Raw genomic sequence first — 23,415 nt, forward strand, 5'->3', positions numbered from 1 at the left:
CACCCCAGCTCCACCCATGTATGTGTACGTGTGTGTATATGGGACTGGACGGATATAGACCAAAATCTCAGGCTACCTGTGTGGTCACATTCTAAGTGGCTTTTATTTCCTTCTGTGTTCCTTTCTGCACCTAATTACAGGAATACGTCACTTTTTCCCTCAGAGCACATTGTACGATTTAGAGTCCGAGTGACGAGTAAACTCGACCAGGTTCTCACTGTCACCAATCCTCTAATAATGAGCATTTGCAAACACTTCCTTGGAGACTGTACTTGGGGTTTCATCACATCTTGGCCAGACCTTCCATGTAGAGGAAGGAAACTCAAGATTTCTAAACGAGGCCCTTGAGGCTGTAAACCAGGTAATGAGTGGCCCAGCCAACCACAAACTCATGAAACCCTCCGCAGGGGTACAGACATTCCAGCCCTGGGACTTTAAATACAGGGTTCTGCACTAGACATTCTGACATGTTGGTCAGTCGAGGGAACAAAGTTGCCCACGTCAGACCAGGGACCTCGAGGTTTCCCCATGGACCCATCCACCCACATTCCTTGTGCAGTCCGGAGCAGCAGGGGGACCAGCCAGAAGCCACGGACATTTCTGCACATTTAAAAAGGAACGTTTGGATTAAAACTGTCCTGCGTGAAAACAAGACTCCCCCCGACCCTCACCCAGTGACAGCTGGGATTTCTGTGCCCCTTTGAAGGCTGCACTTTGTTTTGCAGAAAGGAGACCGCTGACAGCAGTCTGAACAGGAGGGGCACTTTCTTTTTAAAAAATGTTCTTACTGATTTCAGAGAGAGGAAGGGAGAGAAACATCAGTGATGAGAGTCATGGCTCAGCTGCCTCCTGCTCGCCCCCGACGGGGGATCGAGCCCACAGCCCAGGGCATGTGTCCCGGCCTGGAATCGAACCCTGACCCCCTGCTTCCTGGGTCTAAAACGGGCGCTTTATAAACACCAGCCCACCTCTCTCTGCTGCACGCAGTGGGCTCTGCTATCATTGCCCAGGACACAGCGACCAGCTGGGTTTGTTCGGGTCCCCTGGCGATGGCCTCTGATGCCGAAGGCAAGGTCTGGGGCCCCTGGCGACGGAATCGCAGCCCCAAGGATGAATCTGGGACCCACTGGGCGCACTTGGCACACCCTCCCCCAAGCGCTCTTAGACGCCCAAATCTGGATCAGGGGCCCCCAGGACTGCGATAGGACCCCCCCAAGGCAGAGTCTGGGACCCCTTGGGGGCACTTGGACCCCCAAAGGTGGGCCAGGGAACCCCAGGAATGGGATGGGATCCCTAGGGGGCACTTGGACGCCCAAGGCTACACCTGGGACCTCCAGAAATTGGATGTGACCCCCCCCAAGGCAGTCTGAAACTCCGGGGACACACAGACCCCCAAGCTGGATCTGGGACCCTCTAGGAATGGGATGGGAGCCCCAAGGCAGAGTCCGGGACCCTCGGGGACAGGGTAGCACCCCAAGGCAAAATCTGGGACCGCCAGGGATGCAATGGGACCCCCAAAACAAAATCTGGGGCCCCCGGGACAGGGATGGCACCCAGGACCGACCCCCGACCTCGCGCAGAGGCCAGGAAGGCGCCAGGTGGAGGGAGCGCCCGCCGAGCGTCCGGGCCGGAGCCTGCTCGCCTGCGGTGTTTCCCGTCGCGGGTTCCGCCCGGAGCCCCCCGCGCCGAAGAGAATCACATCCCCGCTCGGGCACCGCGCGCTCCATCGCCCCAGCCAGCGACCGCAAGTCAATCAGGCAGCGACGAGCACGTGACACCGCGCGGCCAATGGGGAGTCCGTACGTGGCACGTCCCCGAGGCCCCGCCCCATGGCGTTCGCCACGCGCGGGATGTGGACCCTGCGGGCCGCCGTCCGCCCGGGGGCCTGGCTCACTCGCGTGGTCAGGGGCCGCTGGGCTCTGAGGGCCGCGCCGCCGCCGTCACCACCACCTTGTCCCGAGCGCACGCTCGCCGCCTTCGGCCGCGGGGGTGCGGGGGGCTTGCAGGGGCGAGGGGGCGGAGGCCGCGGCCCACGGGCGGAGGGCCGGAGAAGCGGAGCCGGAGAGGCGGAGGAGGAGCCAGAAGATGCGGAGGAGGAAGAGGAAGAGCTGCTGCGGACGGAGCCCCTGCTGCCCGCCGGCGCCCAGCGCGTGTGCCTGGTTCACCCTGAGGTCAAGTGGGGACCGGGGAAGCCGCAGCTGACGCGAGGTGACCGGGCGCGGGGGGCGGGGCTCCGAGGGCGGCTTTAAAGGCTGGACCTCAGGGGGCGGGGCTTCAGGGGCGGGGTCGCCGAGGGCTGGAACTCATAGGGCGGGGAGCAGAGGGGCGGGGTTTCACAGGTTTTACCAGATAGGACGGGGAGGCGAGGGGCGGGGCCCAGGGCGGGCTTTAAAAGCTGGACCTCAGGGGGCGGGGCTTCAGGGGCGGGGACGCCGAGGGCTGGAACTCAGGGCGGGGAGCAGAGGGGCGGGGTTTCACTGGGTTGACCCTATGGGGCGGGGAGACGGGGGCATTTAAGGGCCGGACCTCATAGGGCGAGATTCAAGGGGTTTCAATGGCTTGACCTTATGGGGCCAGGCTCCGAGGGCCGGAAGCCTGGGGGCGGGGCTTCGGGGACTGGAACTGGACCGGGAGCTGAGACCGGGTTTCCGCGGCAGTACTAATAGGGCGGGGCCTCGGGGGCGGGGCCTCAGGGGTGGACGGCCGGGCGCTGAGGGGGCGGGGCTTGTAACTGGGGCGGGGCTTCGGGGTTCGTTATAATAAGGTGAGGAGCCGAGGGGCGGGCTCCAGGGGGCGGGGCTCCACGTGCCAAGCTCAGGGGCGGCAGCTCGAGGCTCTGGCTCCCAGGACAGATGCAGAGGGGCTGGGCTCTGAGAGGGGGCGCTCCATGGGGGCGCAGGGCTCCGAGGGGCCGGGGCTGTGGGGCTTAAGTGTCCCCCGTCCCTGCCTGCCCCCGAGCCCGCCGGAAGCGCCGTCACCAAGGACGCGTCTCTCCCCGAAGCCGAGTGGCAGGTGGCGGAGGCGAAAGCGCTGGTCCACACGCTGGACAGCTGGGCGGTGGTGGAGACGATGGTGGTGCCGACCAAGACGCCCGACAGCAAGCTCATCTTCGGCAAGGGCACCCTGGAGCACCTGACGGGTGGGTCCAGGGCGCTGTCCCTGCCCCTTCCCCCTCCTCCCTGGAGGAGCAGCACCCACAGGCTGTCGCTGGGCAGGACGGAGGCGGCCTCACCAGGACTTGGATCTGAGGTCCACGGAGCCCCCGGGGGCAGCTGAGTGGGGCGGCCCCTAGCCCTGCCCTCCCTCCCGGCTGCCCACTCTAGACACCTGATGTGGGTCCTGCCCATAAACCCCTTTTTCCTGGGACCCCTGACAGTCCCCACCCCATGTTGTTGTGGGTAGCGAGCCAGCAGGAGGGTGCTCCCTGCCTGTGTCTCCCCAAGTCTTAGGTGCATTCAGTCCCCGTGGGGCCATGTTATGGGGTCATGTCACCTCTGTGAGTGTTTTTGAGACCCACATGCCTGGACATGGATCCCGGGGTTCCTCTGGACCCCAGTGCACATCCCAGCTGCCCGAACACCCTTCTCAGAGAGTCCGGGGACAGAGCCAATCGAAGTGCAACACGTGTCCCTGAAATGGAGACCCTGATGAGATCCCCTCTCCCTTAGAGAAAATTAGGGGATTGTCGGGAATCACGGCTATTTTCCTGAACGTGGAGAGGATGTCTGCGCCCACCAAGGTACTCGGGGTCCACTGTGCTGTCCACCGTCTTTGCCGGGGCCTGGGGTCAGCCTTCCCAGGAGGGACAGAGGACATGGGGTTTCAGACAGTGATAGGTCCCCCTTCCCGGAGACCCAGGGGTGGGGCTGGGCTCCCCAGCAGGTCCCCTCACACACTCTCCTTCTCCAGAAAGAGCTGGAGGCCGCCTGGCGCGTGCAGGTGTTTGACCGATTCACGGTGGTCCTGCACATCTTCCGCTGCAACGCCCGGACCAAGGAGGCACGGCTGCAGGTGGCCCTGGCCGAGCTCCCCCTGCTCAGGTACTGGTACAATACCAGCTGTTGACAGACAACAGACCCCCCTGCTTGTTTTCTTGTGTTCGACTGTTGCTCGGGTGTAGTAAGGACAGAACCTGGCTGGACATGTCCTCTTGGATAGCATAGCTTGCTGGACACCTGCTGCGGCTCGTCCCTCCTTGAGAAACGTTGCCCACTGTGGGACCTTGTGTCCCTGACAGTGAAGGCACATGCAGGAGAGAACCCCTGTGAACTCATTCTGTCCGTCAGAGGCCCCACCCAAAGTTCTGTCCCCACCCTCACATTTGACTGTTGAGCCTGCTCCATGCTCCCCGATGGGCCTGTGCATCTTCTCTCATATGCTGAGTGGCCCTGTTTCCACGACAGGTCCAAAATGAAAAACAACCTGGACGGATATCGAGGTAGCTCTCGCTACATCATGGGGTCAGGTAACGTGTCCAGGGTTTTGTCACCAGGTGCTGGGAAGTGGGGAAGTCACGGCAGCCACCTCTGGGAAGGGGACAGCGTCCCCGAACAGTCCTAGTGAGGCCAGGCCTGCACGTGGGCCTTGTCTGCCATCACATGAAACAAGTTCGGGGTCCAGGTGCTCTTGGGGCAGTTGTAACAAATGACCACAAACCAAGGGTTAAAACAAGAGACATTCAAGCCCTCTCTGTCCTGAAGACCAGATGTCTGAGATTCAGGGGTCCCAGGGCCGCACTCCCTCCAGAGGCTCCAGGGAGGGTCCTTCCTGCCTCTTCCAGCTTCTGGGGCTCGAGGCGTCCCTGGGCGGGTGGCCGCATCCCCCCCGTCTCTGTTTCTATCTCCACGTGACTTCTCTATGTCTGTGTCTCCTTTTCTGTCTCTTATAAGGACCCTGTCCTTGGATGTAGGGCCACCCTGACCCAGGACAACTTCCTCTGAGATCCTTCACTTAATCCATCTGCAAAGACCCTGTTTCCATATAAAGTCCTGATCCTAGGTTCAGGAGGCCAGGATATGGACGTATATGTTTGGGGGTACCACTCAGCCCACTGAGGATATCAGGAGTTGTTCTTCCAAGCCTCCTACTTCCTGCTGAGGGAAGGGGAACCCAGGTGACCTCAGAAGGCAGAAGTTAGAGGCATGGCCCGGCTGGTGTTGCTCAGTGGTTGAGCTCATGTGTGGAGAGGTCATCAGTTTGATTCCAAGTCAGGGCACATGCCCAGGTTGTGGGCTTGATTCCCAGTAGAGGGCATGCAGGAGGTAGCCGATTGATGGTTCTTTCTATTATTGATGTTTCGCTCTCTCTCTCTCTCTAAAAAAATTAATAAAAACATTTTTAAAAAAAGTTGGAGCCTAGGCTGCCTTTTGCTGGGCAGAGCTGTTCTCAGAACATGAGGTGCTGCGGTGGCAGCCGCCTAGGGTGTTGGGCACACTGTCTGTGTCCTGCAGGGGCCTCTGTTACATAGCTGGTCTTGCATTTTCCTCCCGAACCGGCTCCCTGACTCACCACGTTGGCTGTTTTTAGGAGAATCCTTCATGCAGGTGCAGCAGCGTCTCATGAAAGAAAAGGAAATGAAGATTCGCAAGGCCCTGGAGAGACTCCGGAGGAAGCGGCAGCTCCTGGGGCGGCAGCGCAGGCGGCGGGAGTTTCCGGTCGTCTCTGTGGTGGGGTACACCAACTGTGGTGAGTGGGTGCACCTGAGACGTGGAGGGCCTGCCCCTATGCTGGGCTGGTGTGGTTTTTATTTTTGTTTTGTTTTTTAAATCTTCACCCGAGGATATTTTTTTCACTAATTTTTAGAGAGTAGAAAGGAAGGAGGGAAGGAGAGAGAAAAACATGGATGTGACAGAGACCTGTCAATGGGTTTCCTCCTGCATGTGCCCCAACTGGGCCGGGGATTGAACCTGCAACCCAGGTACTTGCCCTTCACCAGGAATTGAACCCTGGACCCTTTGGTGCACAGGCCAACTCCAAGCACTAAACCACGCCGGCCAGGGCTGGGCTGGTGTGTTTTAGGGGAACCCACCTGCCAAGACGACGGCTGTGGTGGTCACCAAGGACCAGGTGACAGTGAGAACATACTAGACAGTGCTCTTGGCTGCTCAGGCCCACGGCTCCTGTCATGTTAGCAGTGTGTTTGTTCAGCTCCGGACAGTGGGCCAGATGCCCTCATTAATGGATATTTTCAATCTCTGAGCAACAGTCCAGGCCGGTGTGGCTCAGTGGTTAAGTGGTTAGTGTCGGCCTGCAGACTGAAGGGTTCGGGTTCAATTCCCAGTCAAGGGCAGGTACCTGGGTTGCAGGTTTGATCCCAGGCCTGGTCAGGTCATGTGCGGGAGGCAACCAATCCATGTGTCTCTCTCACATCAATGTGTCACTCTCTCATCAATGTTTCCCTCTTTCTCTCTCTCATCAGTGTTTCCCTCTCTCTCTCTCATCAATGTTTCCCTCTCTTTCTCTTCCTTCCACTCTGAAAAGCAATGGGAAAATATCCTCGGGTGGGGATTAACAAAAATAGTCATAATGACATACGTGTAAATTCCTGCCTTCCAGGGAGTGCAAACACTACCTGGCTGTGTAGGCGAACAGCCGGGGTCCTTCCCCTGCAGCAGGCGTGGGAGATGTGTGGAGACTCTCACGCACGCGTGTCATTGTCCCCAATGTGCAGGGAAAACCACGCTGATCAAGGCTCTGACGGGGGACTTGGCTGTGCAACCCCGGGACCAGCTGTTCGCGACGTTGGACATCACGGCCCACGCGGGTTCCCTGCCGTCCCGCATGACCGTCATCTACATGGACACCATCGGCTTCCTGTCCCAGCTGCCCCACAGCCTGATCGAGTCCTTCTCTGCCACCCTGGAGGACGTGGCCCACTCGGTGAGTGGGGGTGGGCGGGGCTGGCCATCTGAGCCACACTGGGGATACTCAGGAGAAGTCCCAGTGCCGCCCTGGGCACGACAAACTCCCCAGTGACGTCAGAGGTACTGCAGCGGCGGCTGGGGCCACGAGGCAACTCTTGCTTCCTTCACAAGTTCATGTTTCCTGAAAATCTAAGACTTTTATGAAATAGAACATTTTAAAAAATTTAAGTTCCCCCCAAAAAGAGCCCAGAAGTGAATACCCCAGATATCTGTGGTATCTTTTTCTAGAGGCCGAATCACAGGTGGCTTTTGTATCTTTTCTGCATTTCCCAAATTTTGCATAATGAATCAACCTGTAAAATGTGGAAAAGTAGGAAGAAAGCAACCTTGAAAATGTGAAATTACGGAAACTTTGAAGATTTCACTGAAGGTTGAAACAGTCCAAAGCTTTGAGTGAAGCCCTGTTGGGTGGCTGGTTGGCCAGCACCTGGGGGGTGGGGGTGGGGGTGGGGACAGGATGAGGAGGCTCCTGAGTCCCTTGTACCAGGAGTGGCCAGGGCAGGACCCCAACGAGAGGCCTTGTCCACAGGAACTAGGTGTGTGGTCTCCGGAGCCCCGCCCTCAGGTCCCACCCAGGCCTGGGGTCAGCGTGGGGCAGCTCCCACCTTCTCCCGACCTATCCTGGGCGGGTCTCTGTGTGGGGCCGAGACTGGTGGCCCTGCAAGTCCCGGCCACATGGCCCTTCTCCTCCTCAGGACGTAATTGTGCATGTGCGAGACCTGAGCCACCCCGAGACGGAGCTGCAGAAGGTCAGCGTGCTCGCGGCCCTGCGCGGCCTGGGTCTTCCTGCCCCGCTCCTAGACTCCGTGCTGGAGGTGCACAACAAGGTGGACCTGGTGCCCGGGTGAGTGGCCCCGCCCAGGCCCTACCCGGGACCTGGGGCCTCCATTCCCACAGTAGCTGGCTGGCTCAGGAGGGGAAGGGGATCAGAGCACCCTTCTCACAGATGCTGCCTGTCACAGCAACCACTAAAGGACCCCCAGAGTGGCATGCGTGGGGGTGACCTGCTCTGCACTCTGCAGGCCCTATATTTCACCCTAGCCTCTTCGTGGTTTAACCATTGCTCCCTTTATCTGCCCCTCTGGTGGGGCTGTGCCTCCCCTGGGACTGACTGAAGGTCACAGTCGGGGTCCTGTGGGCAGGGTCCTGTGGGAACCTCACTCGGCTGTCCTCGGCTGAGCCATGTCTGCGGCCGTCTGCACACAGGTATTGTCCGTCAGAGCCAGGTGCCATCGCCGTGTCTGCCCTCCTGGGGCTGGGCCTGGAGGAGCTTAAGGCTGAGCTGGAGGACGCCGTGTTGAGAGCCACGGGGAGACAGGTCCTGACCCTCCGAGTGCGGCTGGCAGGGCCCCAGCTGAGGTGCGTGGAGCTGTGGGGCGGCGGGGGGGGGGGGGCTGGTGCCAGGGGGGCTGTGCAGCCTGTGGTGCGTGCGGGATGCTCAGAGAGCTCTGTGTTCTGAGCACAAATCTGACTTAATCGCCCCGCATGTGACTGCCAGGGGCCCCGCTGGGCTGTGCCACCATGAGAGCGGAGGTCTGAGTGTGGGCTGGGTCACCCAGGGCAAAAAGTTACCCTGAGCTTGCAGTTTAGTGCCAACCTGTCTCCCTAACCTGCCCTTTCCCCCCAGCTGGCTGCACAGAGAGGCCACGGTGCAGGACGTGCATGTGGTCCCAGAGGCCAACGTTGCTGACGTCAAGGTCATCATCAGCAACTCCGCCTACGGGAAATTCCGGAAGCTCTTTCCAGAATGACTGGACAGCTGTGGCCTGGGGATAGTCCTTTCAGCCTGAGAATTAGGCCGGTCCCTCCTCTGTGATCGTAGCTGGATATCGGTGGTCGTGGTCAGACATGTGGGCGCCTCCTGTGGACTAGTTTCCCGCCCGGACATTTCAGCTACTGGATGTTAAACCTCGGTTCTTGTGTTCACAAACTAGCCTTTGTCCAAAGGAAATCTAACTTCTGGATTCGTTCACAGCAGGAAGTCACATCCTGGAGCAAAACTGCAGAGACTGCTGCTCTGAATGCCGACAGGCCCGAGACAGTCCTGGCCTCACGAACCTAGCCGAGGTCTTTCAGCTTTTGGAGACTCACATGCTTCCCAGAGACCCGAGAGTGAGCACGTTCCTAAATGAAATGCTGAAGGGAAGGGAGGCTCTCTCCCTTTTCTCACCCAGAAAAAGTTTTTATGTAATTTTTTTCCTTAGCTGTGTTTTTGCTGTTACAGGGTGTTTCTTAAGTTGTCCCAGACGTCAGCATCCTGAGAAAATACTCTCTCCCCGTCTCCTGAGCTTGTAGGCAGCATGTGGGTAAACCTCCTAAACACTCCAGAGCAGGTCCTTGTTTATGAGGCTCCAAGACACACAGTGAACAGGCCCTGTCACGTCCTCACCCCACCCCACCCCTGGCTGCCTGACTCAGCCATGCTGGGGAAACTCAACTTGGGAAGGTATGGAAGCCAGAATCCTGTCCCCAGAGATGTCCGCATCCTGACCCTGGGGACCTGTGATGTCACCTTAATGGGCAAAAGGACCATGCAGACAAGACCAAGGTCAGGGTCCTGAGATGGGGATGAGTGCGTTACCCTGGTGGCCCTACATGGGTTCCTTTATTAGGTCCTCACAGGGTCCTAATAAAGGGAGGTGGCAGGTCACAGTCAGACAGGATGTGAGGACAGACCCAGAAGCTGAGTCAGAGGAAGCTGAGAGCCATGGTGCTGGCTCTGCAGACGCAGGAGGGGCCACCTACCCAGCCTTGCAAGTGCCTCCAGAAGCTGGAGACAAGAACACAGACTGTCCCTGCAGCCTCCAGAGGAGCCAGCCCTGGGACACCTGACAGCCCTGTGAGACCCACTCAGACTCCTGACTCTAGAACTGAGTAAATCTGTGCTGTTTGAAGCTTCCAACTGTGGTCACGTGTTATAGCCGCCCAGGCACAGCCACACATGTGGGATCCTGAGTGTGGGACGGGAGTACAAGGGCCCCTGAGAGCCGCCCACGTGGGACACAGTTTACCCGGCGCCCCCCGAGAGCTGGGCTCCAGGGACCCCGCAGGCTGAGTGCAGAGCTGGGACAGAGTCCTGGCCTCACCACTCCCCACCCCAGATGGGCTTGTCCCCTCCCAGTTACGGGTCCACTGTGCCCAGAGGAGCCAGGGCCCTGAGAACAACCCTGAGTGGGTGGGAGGGAGGCAGGTGGTGGGGCTGGGCAGACCCCGCAGTGCCCACCACCTATCTGACAAGGGACAGTATTGGGAGAGGAAGAACATCCCTCAAACACAAAAGTCTCACAGACTCATCTTTAAAATTAAATACAGCCCAGCGAGGCGTGGCTCAGCGGTTGAGCGTCGGCCTAGGATCCAGGAGATCGTGGTTTGATTCCCGGTCAGGGCACATGCCTGGGTTGCAGGCTTGATCCCCAGTCGGGGGCGTGCAGGAGGCAGCCGATCAATGACGCTCTCATCATTGATGTTTCTGTCTCTCCCTCTTCCTCTGTTTGAAATCAATAAAGATATATTAAAAAAACACACAGAATCTTTGAAGTTAAAAATATGACGGTACTAAAAGCATTGATCTGGTCTTTGGATTTATAAAGCAAAGATGAACAGGTGGGAGGAGGTACAATTCAATTGTTTAAATACATTTTCATTGATTTCAGAGAGAGGGAGAGAGAGAGAAACATCGATCAGCTGCCTCCTGCACGCCCCATACTGGAGATCGAGCCCGAAACCCCGGCACAGAGCTCCGTGGGTGGCTGACCCAGCAGAGTGGACACCTGAGGTGGCCCGTGGCTGGCCCCGGCTCCATGTATGGGTCGCAGGGGCCCTTGTTAAGTAATGACATCCTTTTGGGAAGTGACTCATTTAATCCCAAAGAGAACACATTCCAACACAGATTCAGCAGTGATTTTCAAGACCGTCCTAAGAAGCCCTTGTGTCGGGTGCCCTTACATTTACGAGGGATGTTCCCGAACAGGAGCCGCACGAGAACCTGTCGCTGCCCTGGCCAGTGTGGGTCAGCGGTTAGAGCGTGAGCCCAGGCACCAAAGGAAGGATCTTGGGTTCCGACTCCTTCCACCCCACTCCTACGTCAGGGCGCATGGGGGAGGCAACCTGTTGCGGTGTCTCACACCGAAGTTCCTGTCTCCCCCGCCCTCCCTGCACTTTCTCTAAAAAAGAAATGGAAAAAATATCCTTCTGTGAGGATTAAAAAAAAAAATACAGCGATGATAGCTGTCCCTGTGAACGGATGCCTCGTAGTCAGAGACGGGAGATGGGACTGTCCCTGTGAACGGATCCTCGTAGACAAGAGAGATGGGAGATGGGACTGTCCCTGGAAGGGGAGGGTTAGCTGTGAGCTTGCTGCCTGATTTTCACCCCTGGGGGCTGGGAAGCCCCACTCCGGGCCCTCGCCAGGCGTGAAGGTCCTGCCTGGCCGTGTGCCCGGGAGGAGCGGGCCCTGGGGACCTCACTGGAGGTGCCACGTGACAGTGGATGTGCACAGAGGAGGGACAGCTGTGAGGTCGGGGATGGAGGCAGCCCCAGCTGGCAGGACGACCTCGTAGGACACGGCCCACACCCGTGTGCTCACCTGCATGAAGCACATGCAAAGGCGGCCTCTGGGAAATGGGGGCAGTGTGCTCAACACGTTCACGTTGGTCCTACCAGGACACTCCCAGGGTCCCTTAGGTTCCTTCCGACCTTCACAGCCAGAAACAGCAGCAACGGCAGCCACCCCAGGAAGCCTGCCGGCCGGGGTGGAGGGGAAGAAGGGACAGGCCCTGGTTTCTCTGGAATTAGAAACAGTCCCTGTTTTTTAATTTAATTTTATTTTATATTTTATTTTATTTGGTGAATACTCACCTAAGGATATTTTTTCCATTGATTTTTACAGAGTGGAAGGGAGGTTGAGAGCGAGCGAAACATGGATGTGAGGGAGACACACCGACTGGTTGCCTCCTGCATGCCCCCCAACCAGGGCTGGGGACTGAACCTGCAACCCAGGTACGTGCCCTTGACTGGGAACCGAAGCTGCGGCCCTTCGGTGTGCAGGCTGGCGCTCTAACCACTGAGCCCGCTGGCCAGGGCCCCCCGTCCTTTGCTCAGGAGAGTCCATTGCGCTCAGTCCCATCCCACTGGCATGATCCCACCGAGGCCTCCAGCAGCCCCTGGAAGCGTCAGGATGCCACTCGGCTGCTCCGGAAGCCCCCAGGTGAGGGGACACCTCTGAGCATTTCTCGTGGGTGACCACGGACAGCAGGTCCAAACCTGGAGAACAGAACCCACAATTCCAGGTAACTCCTTCCGTGAAGACGTGACCCCGTAGTCGTTTAATCTTCAGCATAGTCACTGAATTCACCAGAGACACTGAGGCCAGTGAAGCCAGGGCCACCACTGGGGGCTCCCAGGGGGCTGAGGGATGCTGCCCGCGACGCCCCCCCCATTCTTTCGTGCCCAAGCAGCCAAGAGGGAGGAAGGGTGAGTCCTGGCGCCACCCACGTGCGGAGACGGAGGGAGGTCAGCACCCAAGCAGCTTCTCGTTGAGTGTTATGACGTCGCTGACGAAGGTGTCGGCGCCAATGAAGTCGCCCGCGATGATGTTGGTGCAGCTGGGGCCTGGCCCCGGGCACTGCTCACGGACCCACTCGCTCAGGCGCGGCAGGTTGGGCAGCGTCATCTTCTTGAGGGACTCGGACGGGTGCGCGAGGATGTACTCCAGGTTCTCCGTGAGGTTGATGCCGGCCACAAACAGCCCGCCTGCAGCAGGGGGAGACAGGGACTGTGACTGAACCTCCACCTGAGCTACCTAGGCACCCGCTCTCTTCCCCCGAGGGGCCTGCTTCAGAAATGAGAACTGGCAATGGGGTGAAACTCGGGTATCCCTCCCACACAGAGGGTGCGGCGAGAAAATGACCCTGAAGGACAGTGGTAGACAGAATAATGTCCCCAAAGATGTCCACGTCCTAGTCCCCATGAGCTAGACCCAACGTAGGACGGACCATCTGTCCACCCACTCACTTGGAACCACCCGTCTGTCCGTTCACGGGAGGGTGGGCTTCTGGGTTGTTTCCAGCCTGGGTCCTCTCACAGGCCTGGCCCCGCCCACACAGTGGGACCTGGTCGAGTCCAACGTCCAGGCAGGTCTGAGCCAGGACCCTTCCCCCCAGACCCCCTGTGAAGACCCACCCAGCCATTAACAACACAGACCAGAACCGGCCACCAAAGCAAGAGTCTTTCTGCAAAAACCAGCCGAACTGAGAATGAGGCAAAGCTCAGTGTGTGGACCTGGATGAAGGCGGGGATGCTGCTCACATGGGAACCAGGGACCAGGGGATCCAGAGGGTAAGAGCACCTGGGTTGGGCACAAGGCTGGGCGCTCACAGACGTGTCACCAGTGATGGACGGGCCCCCACGGCTAGCTCTGCTGTTTGAAACGCACACTCACATCGGCTCAGAGGGAGCAGCTGTGTGAATCGTGAGATAGGCCATCAAGTGTCACACACACCAGACTCATCGGGGTGTCTGTGATACGAACTGGGACCCAGGAGGTCAAAGTGGCCATGGACACAGCCATGCGCCCCTGACCACAGATCTAAACCGTCAAAACCACAGACTCCATAAGCAAGAACAGTTCCCTTCTTCAAGCTGGCAGCTACGCCGAAGCAAAAACCACACTGTCTGAATAAGCCGGGGGCCCGTGTAGCACGTTTGCCCCAAAAGTGCTGATTTCCTTACGAAAGTGAGAGCCACTGGGGTGAGGAGACCCCGCCGGGAAACCACAGGGCTGTGGGCGATGTCAGAGGTCCACGGAAACATGGGAATCCCACGCTGCTCCTTGCTTGGAGCCATGGGCTCACATGCCACCAAGCAGGCCTTCTGCACCAAACCCACATGCATGTGCACACAGGTGTGCATACATGACGTCCATGTACACACATGTGCTTGTATCGACACATGTACATACATGACACGTGGATTTGTGGTACACACATGTACAGGCACGGCACGTGGATGCTCATGTGCTTATCATGTGTACATGTGCACACACACACACGTACATGTTGATGCACACACCACATGCTGCTCTAAATCCCCTTCACGTCATGCCCAAAGCACGCATGTGACCCTCCTCCCCGCATGGGACGTGCACCCACCTGGGCGGCCGCAGCGCTTCATGCGCTCCAGGTAGTGGATCAGCTTCTCGGGCTTCACCTGGTCGCCCCACCAGTAGGGGATCCCCGGCCACAGCTCCGGGTGCCGGCCCACGGTGCACTCGTCCTCGTAGGACAGGAGCACCTGCTGGCCCCGAGCCCACAGCTGGCGCAGTGTCGGCACCTCCTGCGGGGAAGGTGAGAGGGGGACGGACAGACCGGGAGGAGGTATCCGGGTGTCTGAGAGGACAGTGATGGCGGTGGGGGGCCCCTACATCCGGACTGTCACAAGGACATGACACTCGCTTTCTTTCAGGGCAGCCTGACCCCACTTGGTTACTGACCAAACAGGAGGGTCACCAGGAGTCGGTGTTACAGGTGAAAGTGCCGGTCTGCTCTCCCTCCTTGGATGGACGTGTCCCCACCTCCCTCATCCCCCCGCTGTGACTTCCCCACTGAGACTCAGGATGCTGGCGCACCCCCAGGGCAGCCTCTTTCCCCCCCAGGTGCCCTCCAGGGGACCTGAGTCACTGGGTGTCCCCAGGCCCATGGCAGCACTGTGGTCATTGCTTCAGCCCAAGTCTGTTGGGGACGTGCTTTCCGAGGCCCCACAGGATGGGACTGGAGAGATGGAGGGTTGACATGAGTCTAGTCAGTCAACCTAAATGGTCGTGGGTTTAACCCTTCAGGGTACCGGGCATGAAGGTTGGGCACAGGCCAGAGGCCACCAGCCAACGGAGGGAGTTATCTGCTTAATTAAACCACAGGTGTGTCCCCAAAATTCTCATGTGAAAGCCCTGACCCCCAGGACCTCAGAATGGGGTTGCCTTTGGAGATGGGTCATAGAGGGGCGATTAAGGTCAAATGAGGCGACTAGGGTGGCCTTGATCCCATAGGACTGGGGTCCTTATAAGAAGAGATTAGGACACAGACACGCACAGAGGGACGACCGTGTGAGGACACGCAGGAGACGGCGTCTACAGGCCAAGGAGAGGGGCCTCAGGAGGCACCAGCCCTGCCCACACCTGGGTCTCAGATTCCAGCCCCAGGATGGGGAGAGAACACGTCCTGACGGTCCTGAGGCTCCCAGTCTGTGTCGGCTGCTCTGGCAGCCCCGGGGGCACCGAGAGAAACCACGTGCTCATAGGATGTGGGCACCAGGATCATCTCAGCATCATGTCCATATGGGGAACCCCGTGAGCCGAGGGAGTCTGTGCTCTAATCTCACCCTCACTCTAATCTCACCCTCACCTTCCCAGGAGACCTGTGGGGAGGCCCTGCCCATCTCACCCCTCGCGGACACAGCATGTCCCCAAAGATGTTCTTGATGCAGGTGACCAGGTACTCGTGCAGGTCCTCAGTCATCCCCTCGAAGTTCCTGCAGGCCAGGATGACCACCTCCCGGGGGTGGTTCTCCAGCCACTCGGAGATCTCCGTGAGCGTGTCCTGGGCAGGGACAGGAGGGCACAGCCTTGACACAGGCCGGAGTCAAGGACGCTCCCAGCCACACTCACTGGACACAGGGGTCAGGTTCCAAACAAGCAAACACAGAAAGCACCCGGCTGCCCTCCCGCGCAGAACCCAGCCGCCCCAGTGAGGGCTGGACCACTGTGCCCGTCGCGGCTGGAAGCCTCCTGGGCCGTGCCTGCCCCCCCAGCAGGATGGTCCCCACCCCCGGCCCCCTCACCTCCACCAGCAGGGTCGTGTACAGCATGTGAACAAAGTGCAGGTTCTTCTCTGGGCCCTCGGGCATGTGGGCGATCCGCAGGTCCAGGTACCGTACCCCCGTGTCCAGCTGCTCCGTGACATTCAGCACCTGCAGGCCAAGGCGGGTCGTCTGCCCGGGTGCCGGCAGCTCCCACCTGGGCTCCACGCTGCCTTGCTCAGCGGTGCGCACTGTGGCCTGTATCACCCGATGTCACGGCATAGCGTGGGGACCCGCCCACCGGCTGGGGAGCCACAGGTCGAACCTGGGGTGGGGGCCCCATCCTGTGGAGCCACTGGGCTGGCCCCTGCCATCCATGTGCCCTTGGCTCTCACCCTGGACTCGGGCATCTCCAGTCTCATCTCCTCCCAGGCAGTCACTGGGAGGCCCCAGTCCCCTGCTGTGGGCCGCAGCCACCCAGGGTGGGGCCCAGGGCACCCCTCTGGACCCTCGGAGATCAGAACATGCCCAGGAAGGTCAACCGCAACGGGCACTGTTCACCCACAAACATCTCACAAATAGCTGTAGGAAAGGCAACGAGGAATCGAGACAGAAGGGGAACAAGGGTCCCCAATCCCCCCGAGTCACGGTGGGGACAGCGAAACGGATCCGACAGGGAGAGTGTGGGGCTGTGATGGAAAAGGTAAATTGGTGCAGAGGTGGGAAACGGGAGGCACGGCGGCACTGTCCCTCTATCCGAGTAACAAGGGAAGGAAGCCTCATTCACACAAAAAGTAAACATGCTGCTCTGCGCCCTGTGGAAAGGAATGGACAAGACAAGTGACAACCAGGGGCTGGGGCCTCGACACAACACAAAGGTGGAGAGACCAAGGGCACAGTTTCTACGCCCTGCAGGGCCCTGCTGGGAGCTGGGAAACTGACCTACTGGGTGCAGGGCGGAGCAGCTGTGCCGGGCGAGGCCTAGTGTGGGGGGGAGGGCCTGGCAAGCATCACCCATGGCCCGCCCTAAGTCCCAGAGCCACAGGCACCCTGTGAGGGCAAATCAGCAACTGCAGGTGCATCTAAGGGTCGGAGTGTCCCTCCCGTCTAGGGGACAGTGAAATCTGCCTGGGATCCGGAGCCCAGGGCTGACCCTGCTTAGATCTGGGGGCAGGACCCCCCGCTGCCAGAGGACCCCTAACAGGCAGGATCCCTCGTGTCCCCCAGCCGTTTGTGTTACAAAGCCACAGCGACGCCCTCCCTCCCGTGGCCTGCCTCTGGCAAACGTTACATGTTAATCAGCTTCTGGGCACAGCAGGTACCTCAGAAAAATCACTTTCAGGGGTCGCAGAACCTCCCAGGTTGCCATGCACCTGGGTAGACTGAACCATCGCCCGGCACCTGGATGCATAAGTACAACCCGAGGTTATTTCCTCTGCGATTCCCCACAGGCTTTCAGCTTTTTCAGCAGTGCCCCCCCAACACCCCTCCAGCAAGGCTGCACCCCGTGACTGTTTGGAGTTCTGTCCGATCCTGTACCAGGAGTTGGGAATGTGGTTTCCCCACTTTCACTCGCACGTGGGCCCCTGCAGGGAGCGATGGAAACTCCCAGAAAAGCAATTACCTGGGACCCAGCCCCGGGATGGGGCGGGGCGCTGGTTTCCCCGGCAACGCATCCGGCGCATAGGGAGGGAGCCCCAAACCTTGCTGGGCCTGGCCCACAGCAGAGTAGAGAGAGCTGGGGTGGGTGTCCCCTGGTGGGCCAGACATTGGTGCCACCACCTGCCATCACCTGCCACCACCTGCACCCCAGGCCTGGACCAAAGCCACCTGGATGCCCCCACCCACAGCCTGGGCCACCGTGAGCAACTCGGGAGGCCCCTCCTCTTCAGCTCCCACAAGGACCCCTGGTCCCCTGGCTTAACAAGGGAGGGGTGTGCGCAACAGAGCAATGGGGCGGAAAGAAAGGAAGGACGGCCTGGCCCGGGCACCAGGAGGTCAGGGTTCGATTCCTGGTCAGGGCACAGACCCGGGTTGTGGGTTTGGCGTGCAGGAGGCAGCTGATCCATGGCTCTCAGCATTGATGTTTCTCTCTCCCTCTCCCTTCCTCTCTCTGACATCGATAATAATAATAAAAAGGACAGGCCTAATTGTCTGTCAAAAATAAGGGAGGAGTCGCCCCCTCGCTCCCTCTCTTGGAGCATTTACTTGAGAAACGTGTAAGGGAGGTTCTTTCCTTTTCCGGGTGTATGTCCCTCGACCGTGCCTCTGGCCGGCCCCACGGCTCTGTGTCTGCCGCAGGCCGGGGAGCCTGACCCTGGGGAAGGAAGGCGCCCCCTGGGAGGAAGGCCTGGCCCCAGGCTCACACACACCTGGGGACAATGAGACCCGGCCCCGGGGGACCGGGAGTGTCCGCTCAGATGCCCGGGAGGCCACACACCTCCTGCTCTGCGACCCCTGGGCAGCTGCCTGCATGGGTCTCTCATTCCGGTTTGGAGCTGATCCTGCAGTAACCTGTGTTCTTGGTCTCTGACCCCAGTGTGGAGGGCTCTGGGTTGGTGGTAGCTTTGTTTTTAATTCTTTTCCCCCAAAGGGTTAGGGCGCCGGCCCAGGAGGGTTAGGGTGACGCAGGAACCAGCCCCCAAGCCCGAAAACGCTTACCTGGGTGACGGACCACTTGAGCACCGCGGGCTGGGTAACACACGGCAGAACCTTGGCCAGCAGCAGCAGCAGCCGGGACTGGGTGTGGGATATCGGGGATTTCCGGTTCAGGCCGTAGGTCATGGTGTCGTGGCTGCCTGGAATCAAACCACGGACATGCCACCTCAGTGCCCCCTCAGCTGTGCGTGGAGCTGCACGCGGAGCTCTGACAGGGAACGTGCGGAGAACACGTGGAAAACCCTTGGAGAACATGCCCAGAACACACACACGCAGGGTGGATGGTGCCCCCCAAATTCACGTCCTCACAGAGCCTGCTGATCGGGCCTTATCTGGAAATAGGTCTTTACAGACGGGATTAGTGAAGGCCCTGAGATGAGGTCGTCCTGGGTCAGGCGGGCCCAACGCCCAAGGACAGGGTCCTTGTAAGAGGCAGAAGACAAGACACAGACACAGAGGAGAAGCCTGGGGAGATCGAGGCGGAGACAGGAGGGAGGCGGCCACCAGCCCGGGGACGCCTGGAGCCCCAGGAGCTGGGAGAGGCAGGAAGGACCCTCCCTGGGGCCTCCGGAGGAAGCTCAGCCCTGGGACCCCTGGATCTCAAACGTCTGGCCTCCAGGATGGAGAGAAGATGACTTTCTTTAAGAAATCCGATTTGTGGTATTTTGTTATAGTGGCCACTGGAAACTCCCATAATCAATACATCTTAACTGCATAGAAATGAAAACATATAGATAGATGAAAAAATTAAAATTCTCTCTGTATTTTTTATACATTTATATATTTACATGGTATATTTTATGTATAATATATATGGATACACATGTACAGGGTGAGGCAAAGGTAGGTTTGCCGTTGTGAGTACGGGAAAGACAGTTTATTCTAGTATTATTATTATTGTATTATTTTCCATACGAACAACTGTAAACCTACTTTTGCCCACCCTGTATATGGGGATAACCCATTTATATTGATACATTTGTATATATTTTAAACAATCATGTGCTCGCCCTGGCCGGTGCATTCAGTGGTTAGAGCGTACAGAGGGTCGCAGGTTCCACCCGGCTCAGGTCGGGGCACCTGTGGGAGCCAGCCCATCAGTGTCTCTCTCCTCTATTTCTTTCTTTCTCCCCCCCCCCCCCAAGCCAATGGAAAAAGTACCTTCACTCCTTAGGTGAAGATTAAAAAAACTAAAGAAAAAAAAAATAACATGATCAAACTGGAATTTTTTACCTGCTATGACTAACACTCAGCCTTTTCCAAACCAGTAAACGTGGGGCCGGACGCTGCGTCCCGACTGCCCACTGCGCTGTTTGCATGTGAGGGACAGCTGTCACCGCACACCCCCCTGGACGTGCCCGTGTGCGCGTCACCTCAGCTGAGAGGACAACTCCTGAAAGTTAACGGTGCAGGTGTGGCGGGCGGGGACGCTGGTGCACACCCCACATGCCTGGGCGGCCATCTCTCCAATGTCCTGGGCGCTGGCGCCTCACCCTGCAGCTGCCCACCTGCTCTGGTCACCGGGGGCCCCACCTGCACCCAGACATCTGTTCAGCACCTTTGCATGCAGCCCTTTTCTGCAGTAAAATAGGCTCGAGACAAAGATTCTTCAGTTGGATGAGAGAGTCCCCGAACTGCATAGCGAGCCCCCTCGTAGGTTGACGAAGCTTTGGGCCCTCCAGGTGCCAAGTGCCGGAGATGCTTGGCACACCTGGGACCCAGAGATGAGGAGCCTGAAATCCCAGGGGTTCCCGCAGAGGAGGGACACACTGACAGAGGGACAGGCTGACACAGGGACAAGCTCAGGGGAGGCAGCATCCTCACATCCCCTACATCACTTCTCCCCGAAGCCATGGTTTCCTGAGGTTCACCATGCACCCTGCGGGCCGGGCATACGAGCGAGATGAAGCAGACACTCGTGTGTGTGCGCATGCACATGTATGTGCATGTGCATGTGTGTGCATGTGTGTGCATGCATGTGTGCGTGTGCATGAGTGTACACGTGTGCGGTTCTTGGAGTTTCCCCACCCTCAGGACCCATCCTGCAGCCCGGTGCCCCCCCGAGGACACACAGGCCCTCACCTGGGATGGACAGGTGGTGCAGGGGCACGTCCCAGAGCCGGGGGCACAGCGCCGACATCCAGTCTGCATTTGGGTTCCTGGTGCAGGGCAGGCTTGGGAAGCTGCCCGACGCGCTCACCTGCCCGCCCATCAGAGGTGAGCCGGAGCGACCTGAGGAAGGACAGGACACGAGGTCGTGCAGAGTTAGACTCAGGTGCACAGGGGCCGTGGCTTTGAGGGAAAAACAGACTTCCTTCCAGGGGCAGTTTGGGAAGTTGACTGTAGGGGAGAGTGGGGAGTAGCTTCTGAGAGAGAGAGAGAGACCAAGAGGGGCAGAAACAGAGACAGAGAGAGACAAAGAAAGGGACAGAGGGACAGGGAGGAGAGGCAGAGACAGACAGATGTAAGAAAGACACAGAAATACAGAAATAGAGATAGAGAGACAGTGGGACAGAGAGGGAGGGAGAGACAGACGGGGAGACAGAGACAGAGTGACCTAGGAGTCCCCAAGCCAGTTCCCCAGGGTGGCTGGGGCACATGTTCTCTCTCCAGGGGCCCCCTACCCTTGGGTCATACCAACCACCTGGATAAGAGAAGGGGCTCAGTGGTGAGTCCGTGGGGTCTGAGTTGTGAGGTCTTCAATCCTGGGGGTGGCAGAGCCGGGGGAACCCAGGTCAGCACCCTTGGCCCCCGTGGAGGTCTGCCCCACGTGTTGGGGTTTGATGCAGGAAACCTGCCTGTGTCAGGTTCCCAGACTGACCCTGCGCCCCCCCAGAACTGAATGCCAGGAGGGCAGAACGGGAGGAGATCTCAGGGGTCCCTAAGTTAAGGCTGCAGCTGCCACCTCTGAGCGTCTGCCTTCTGCCTGCTGAGCACAAGTTAATTTATTCTCAGGATAAGAGGTGAGCATGTTACTGCCCAGCCTCAGGTGAGCACGCCCCACAGTGGTCTATGGGGACCTGGCCCCCCTCTAGGTCCCTCTCATGCCAAAGTCCCTTGGGGTTCACCGTCAGCATGGGACTCGGGGACCCCCTGGGTTTCACAGATGCTGCAGGGCGAGGCCAGGTTCCCAGGCTGCCCTGCCCAGGCTGTTGAGACACCCGAGCCTCCACCTGTGACCGAACCGCTCATGCAGGCAGTGATTGGCACGTGGAGACACTCAGGAAATAGCTCGCAGGTGAGTAAACAGGCAGACGAGCCCACGGCCGCCAGACCCGCGGCATTCCTGCCGTGGTCCTCACCATGCTCCCCAAACACTCACCACGGAGGCCCTGCCAGCAGTGTCAGGACAGGGAACCTCGGGGCATTGAGTCCTTACCCTCCTGGCTGTGGTCAGTGGCCCGGGAGCCCAGCTGGGCTTGTCCCAGCCCCGGGTCCTTGGCCCAGCAGTTCTGAACCCAGGAGGTTCAGTCCTGGACCCGGTTCCCTCTGCCCCATCCCTCTGGGTCCGGGTGGGGGTCAGAGCCTGAGGGTCAGGAGGTGGGGACCATGCGGGGAGCACCTCCTGCCCGTCTGCCACCCCTGCCCGTCTGCCCGCCCGGCTCCCCTCGGGGACTCAATCCCGAAGGAGAGCGGCACTCACCTCCTCCAGCCGCAGTCCCTCCAGCAGAGTTCCCAGCTGGGCTCCAGCTCCCTCTCCTCTGCCCTGGAGACTCGGGCACTTCGGGAAAACACTCCCTTCAACCCTGATTGGATGCGGGAAACACCCAATCCTGGGAGGAAGGGGGGGAGGAGCCAGGTCCCAGCACAGCCCCGTGGCCCCGGACACAGGTGCCACCCCTGAGTCCAGAACAGGACCCCACTGTGGGGACAGCACTGCCCGGCAGGAAGGGGGTCCTCGGCCCTCGCAGCCTCCAGCCTGTGGTGGCGAGACCCGGTGGGGACGTCAGGAGGCCCTGACCATTGCTGTGGGGCCCAGCAGTCAGAGGATGGGGATGGGATGATGTCCTGAGTGTGGCCCCAGGTCAGCAGTCAGAGGTCAGGCCATGACCTCATTATCCGAACGCTCTGATCCCTGTGCATTCTTGGTCACTCTGGGCCCCCGGAGCACGGCCTGGCTTCTGTCCCATCCCAGGTCTGGTTGCATCATACCCAGCCCTGCCCAGGATTTCCCAGCAGAGCTCCAGCAAGTGGCTGAGTCCTTTCTGAAGTGTCCGGCCTCTTAGCCTTGAGTGGCCCTTGTCCCAGACCCAACCAGGGTGTGTTGCCTGAGTGGAGAAGTGGACGTCCAGGGCACGTCCGGTCCTGTGGACTCGCCCAGCCCTGTCACCTGTCACTGACCTGAGGTTTCTGGGAGCCCAGCAGGGTGGGTCCCTCGCCCTCCCCCCTCCCTGTCTCCTCTCTCTGACTTGGTGGGTGCGTCAGTGAGTCAGCAAAGTGCCCTGTGCCCTGCATGTCCCCATGCTGGCCAAGAGTGGGCAGAACCCAGGGGTGCACGTGGGTGGGGTGGGGTCGGAGTGCTGGGGCATTTGGGGTACAATTCTCTCTCCCCTCTGTTGCAGGCACCCCTGCCTCTGAGCTATGGGCTGCAGGTGGCCTTGGGGCCAGCTGTTGTCTTATGGGGACACAACTCAGCTGCCCACCTGTTATAGGATAGTAAGAACCTAGGAGAATTCAGGGACACGTGGAATAGGGAGACTGAGACAGATAGTTAAACAGCAGTCTGCAGCCACCTAGTAAATCTTGTCTTCCCTCAACCAGGGACACCTGAGAGTAAATGGTTTGCATTTCCCCTCCCCAACCAGAGGGTAGGTAGGTTAAATTGCTTTCCTCAGGTACACAGACAGTGGAAATCCAATCAGTGCCGCTCGCCAACCACACCCAAGGACAGATGGAGGGAATAAATCTCATTTGGGTGCATCAGCATAAAGCTGGTGAATATTCTATTGAGATCCTGCCCTAATGCCTCCCCTAGATGCCCAGCCTTTAAAACCCTCAAAATGAAGGTCCAAGCACGTGCTCTCCCTCCCAGGAGCACGCCCCT

General features: G+C 59.1%; 2 protein-coding genes across 4 annotated transcripts; one reads left to right on the forward strand and one right to left on the reverse strand.

Annotated features, from left to right (window-relative positions):
• The first annotated feature begins 1,812 nt into the window (after positions 1–1,812).
• LOC308551929 (putative GTP-binding protein 6) lies at positions 1,813–10,436 on the forward strand. 2 transcript variants are annotated; one of them, XM_081126812.1, is made up of 10 exons: positions 1,813–2,208; positions 3,002–3,139; positions 3,669–3,739; positions 3,910–4,040; positions 4,404–4,465; positions 5,527–5,685; positions 6,671–6,879; positions 7,619–7,767; positions 8,130–8,282; positions 8,551–10,436. In XM_081126812.1, the coding sequence occupies exons 1-10, from the start codon at positions 1,830–1,832 to the stop codon at positions 8,672–8,674; spliced, it is 1,575 nt and encodes a 524-aa protein (XP_080982938.1). In that variant the 5' UTR covers positions 1,813–1,829; the 3' UTR covers positions 8,675–10,436. The 2 variants fall into 2 exon arrangements, 1 of the variants encoding a protein (XP_080982938.1); XR_013998072.1 differs by lacking the exon at positions 4,404–4,465 and having other exon boundaries at positions 1,851–2,208; positions 8,551–9,822.
• A 1,293-nt stretch (positions 10,437–11,729) lies between these two features.
• Positions 11,730–22,467, reverse strand: LOC308551931 (PI-PLC X domain-containing protein 1-like). Of its 2 annotated transcripts, none has more exons than XM_081126818.1 (8): positions 22,015–22,467; positions 20,454–20,603; positions 18,375–18,511; positions 15,756–15,884; positions 15,359–15,514; positions 14,072–14,255; positions 12,443–12,674; positions 11,730–12,185 (listed from the first exon to the last, which is right to left on the reverse strand). In XM_081126818.1, exons 2-8 carry the CDS (start codon positions 20,581–20,583, stop codon positions 12,095–12,097), a joined length of 1,059 nt encoding a protein of 352 aa, XP_080982944.1. In that variant the 5' UTR covers positions 20,584–20,603; positions 22,015–22,467; the 3' UTR covers positions 11,730–12,094. The 2 variants fall into 2 exon arrangements, with proteins under 2 accessions (XP_080982944.1, XP_080982945.1); XM_081126819.1 differs by having other exon boundaries at positions 12,417–12,674.
• Positions 22,468–23,415: the final 948 nt, after the last annotated feature.

The sequence above is a fragment of the Miniopterus schreibersii genome (genome assembly GCF_964146895.1).
Source record: "Miniopterus schreibersii genome assembly, chromosome: X".
NCBI lineage: Eukaryota > Metazoa > Chordata > Mammalia > Chiroptera > Miniopteridae > Miniopterus > Miniopterus schreibersii.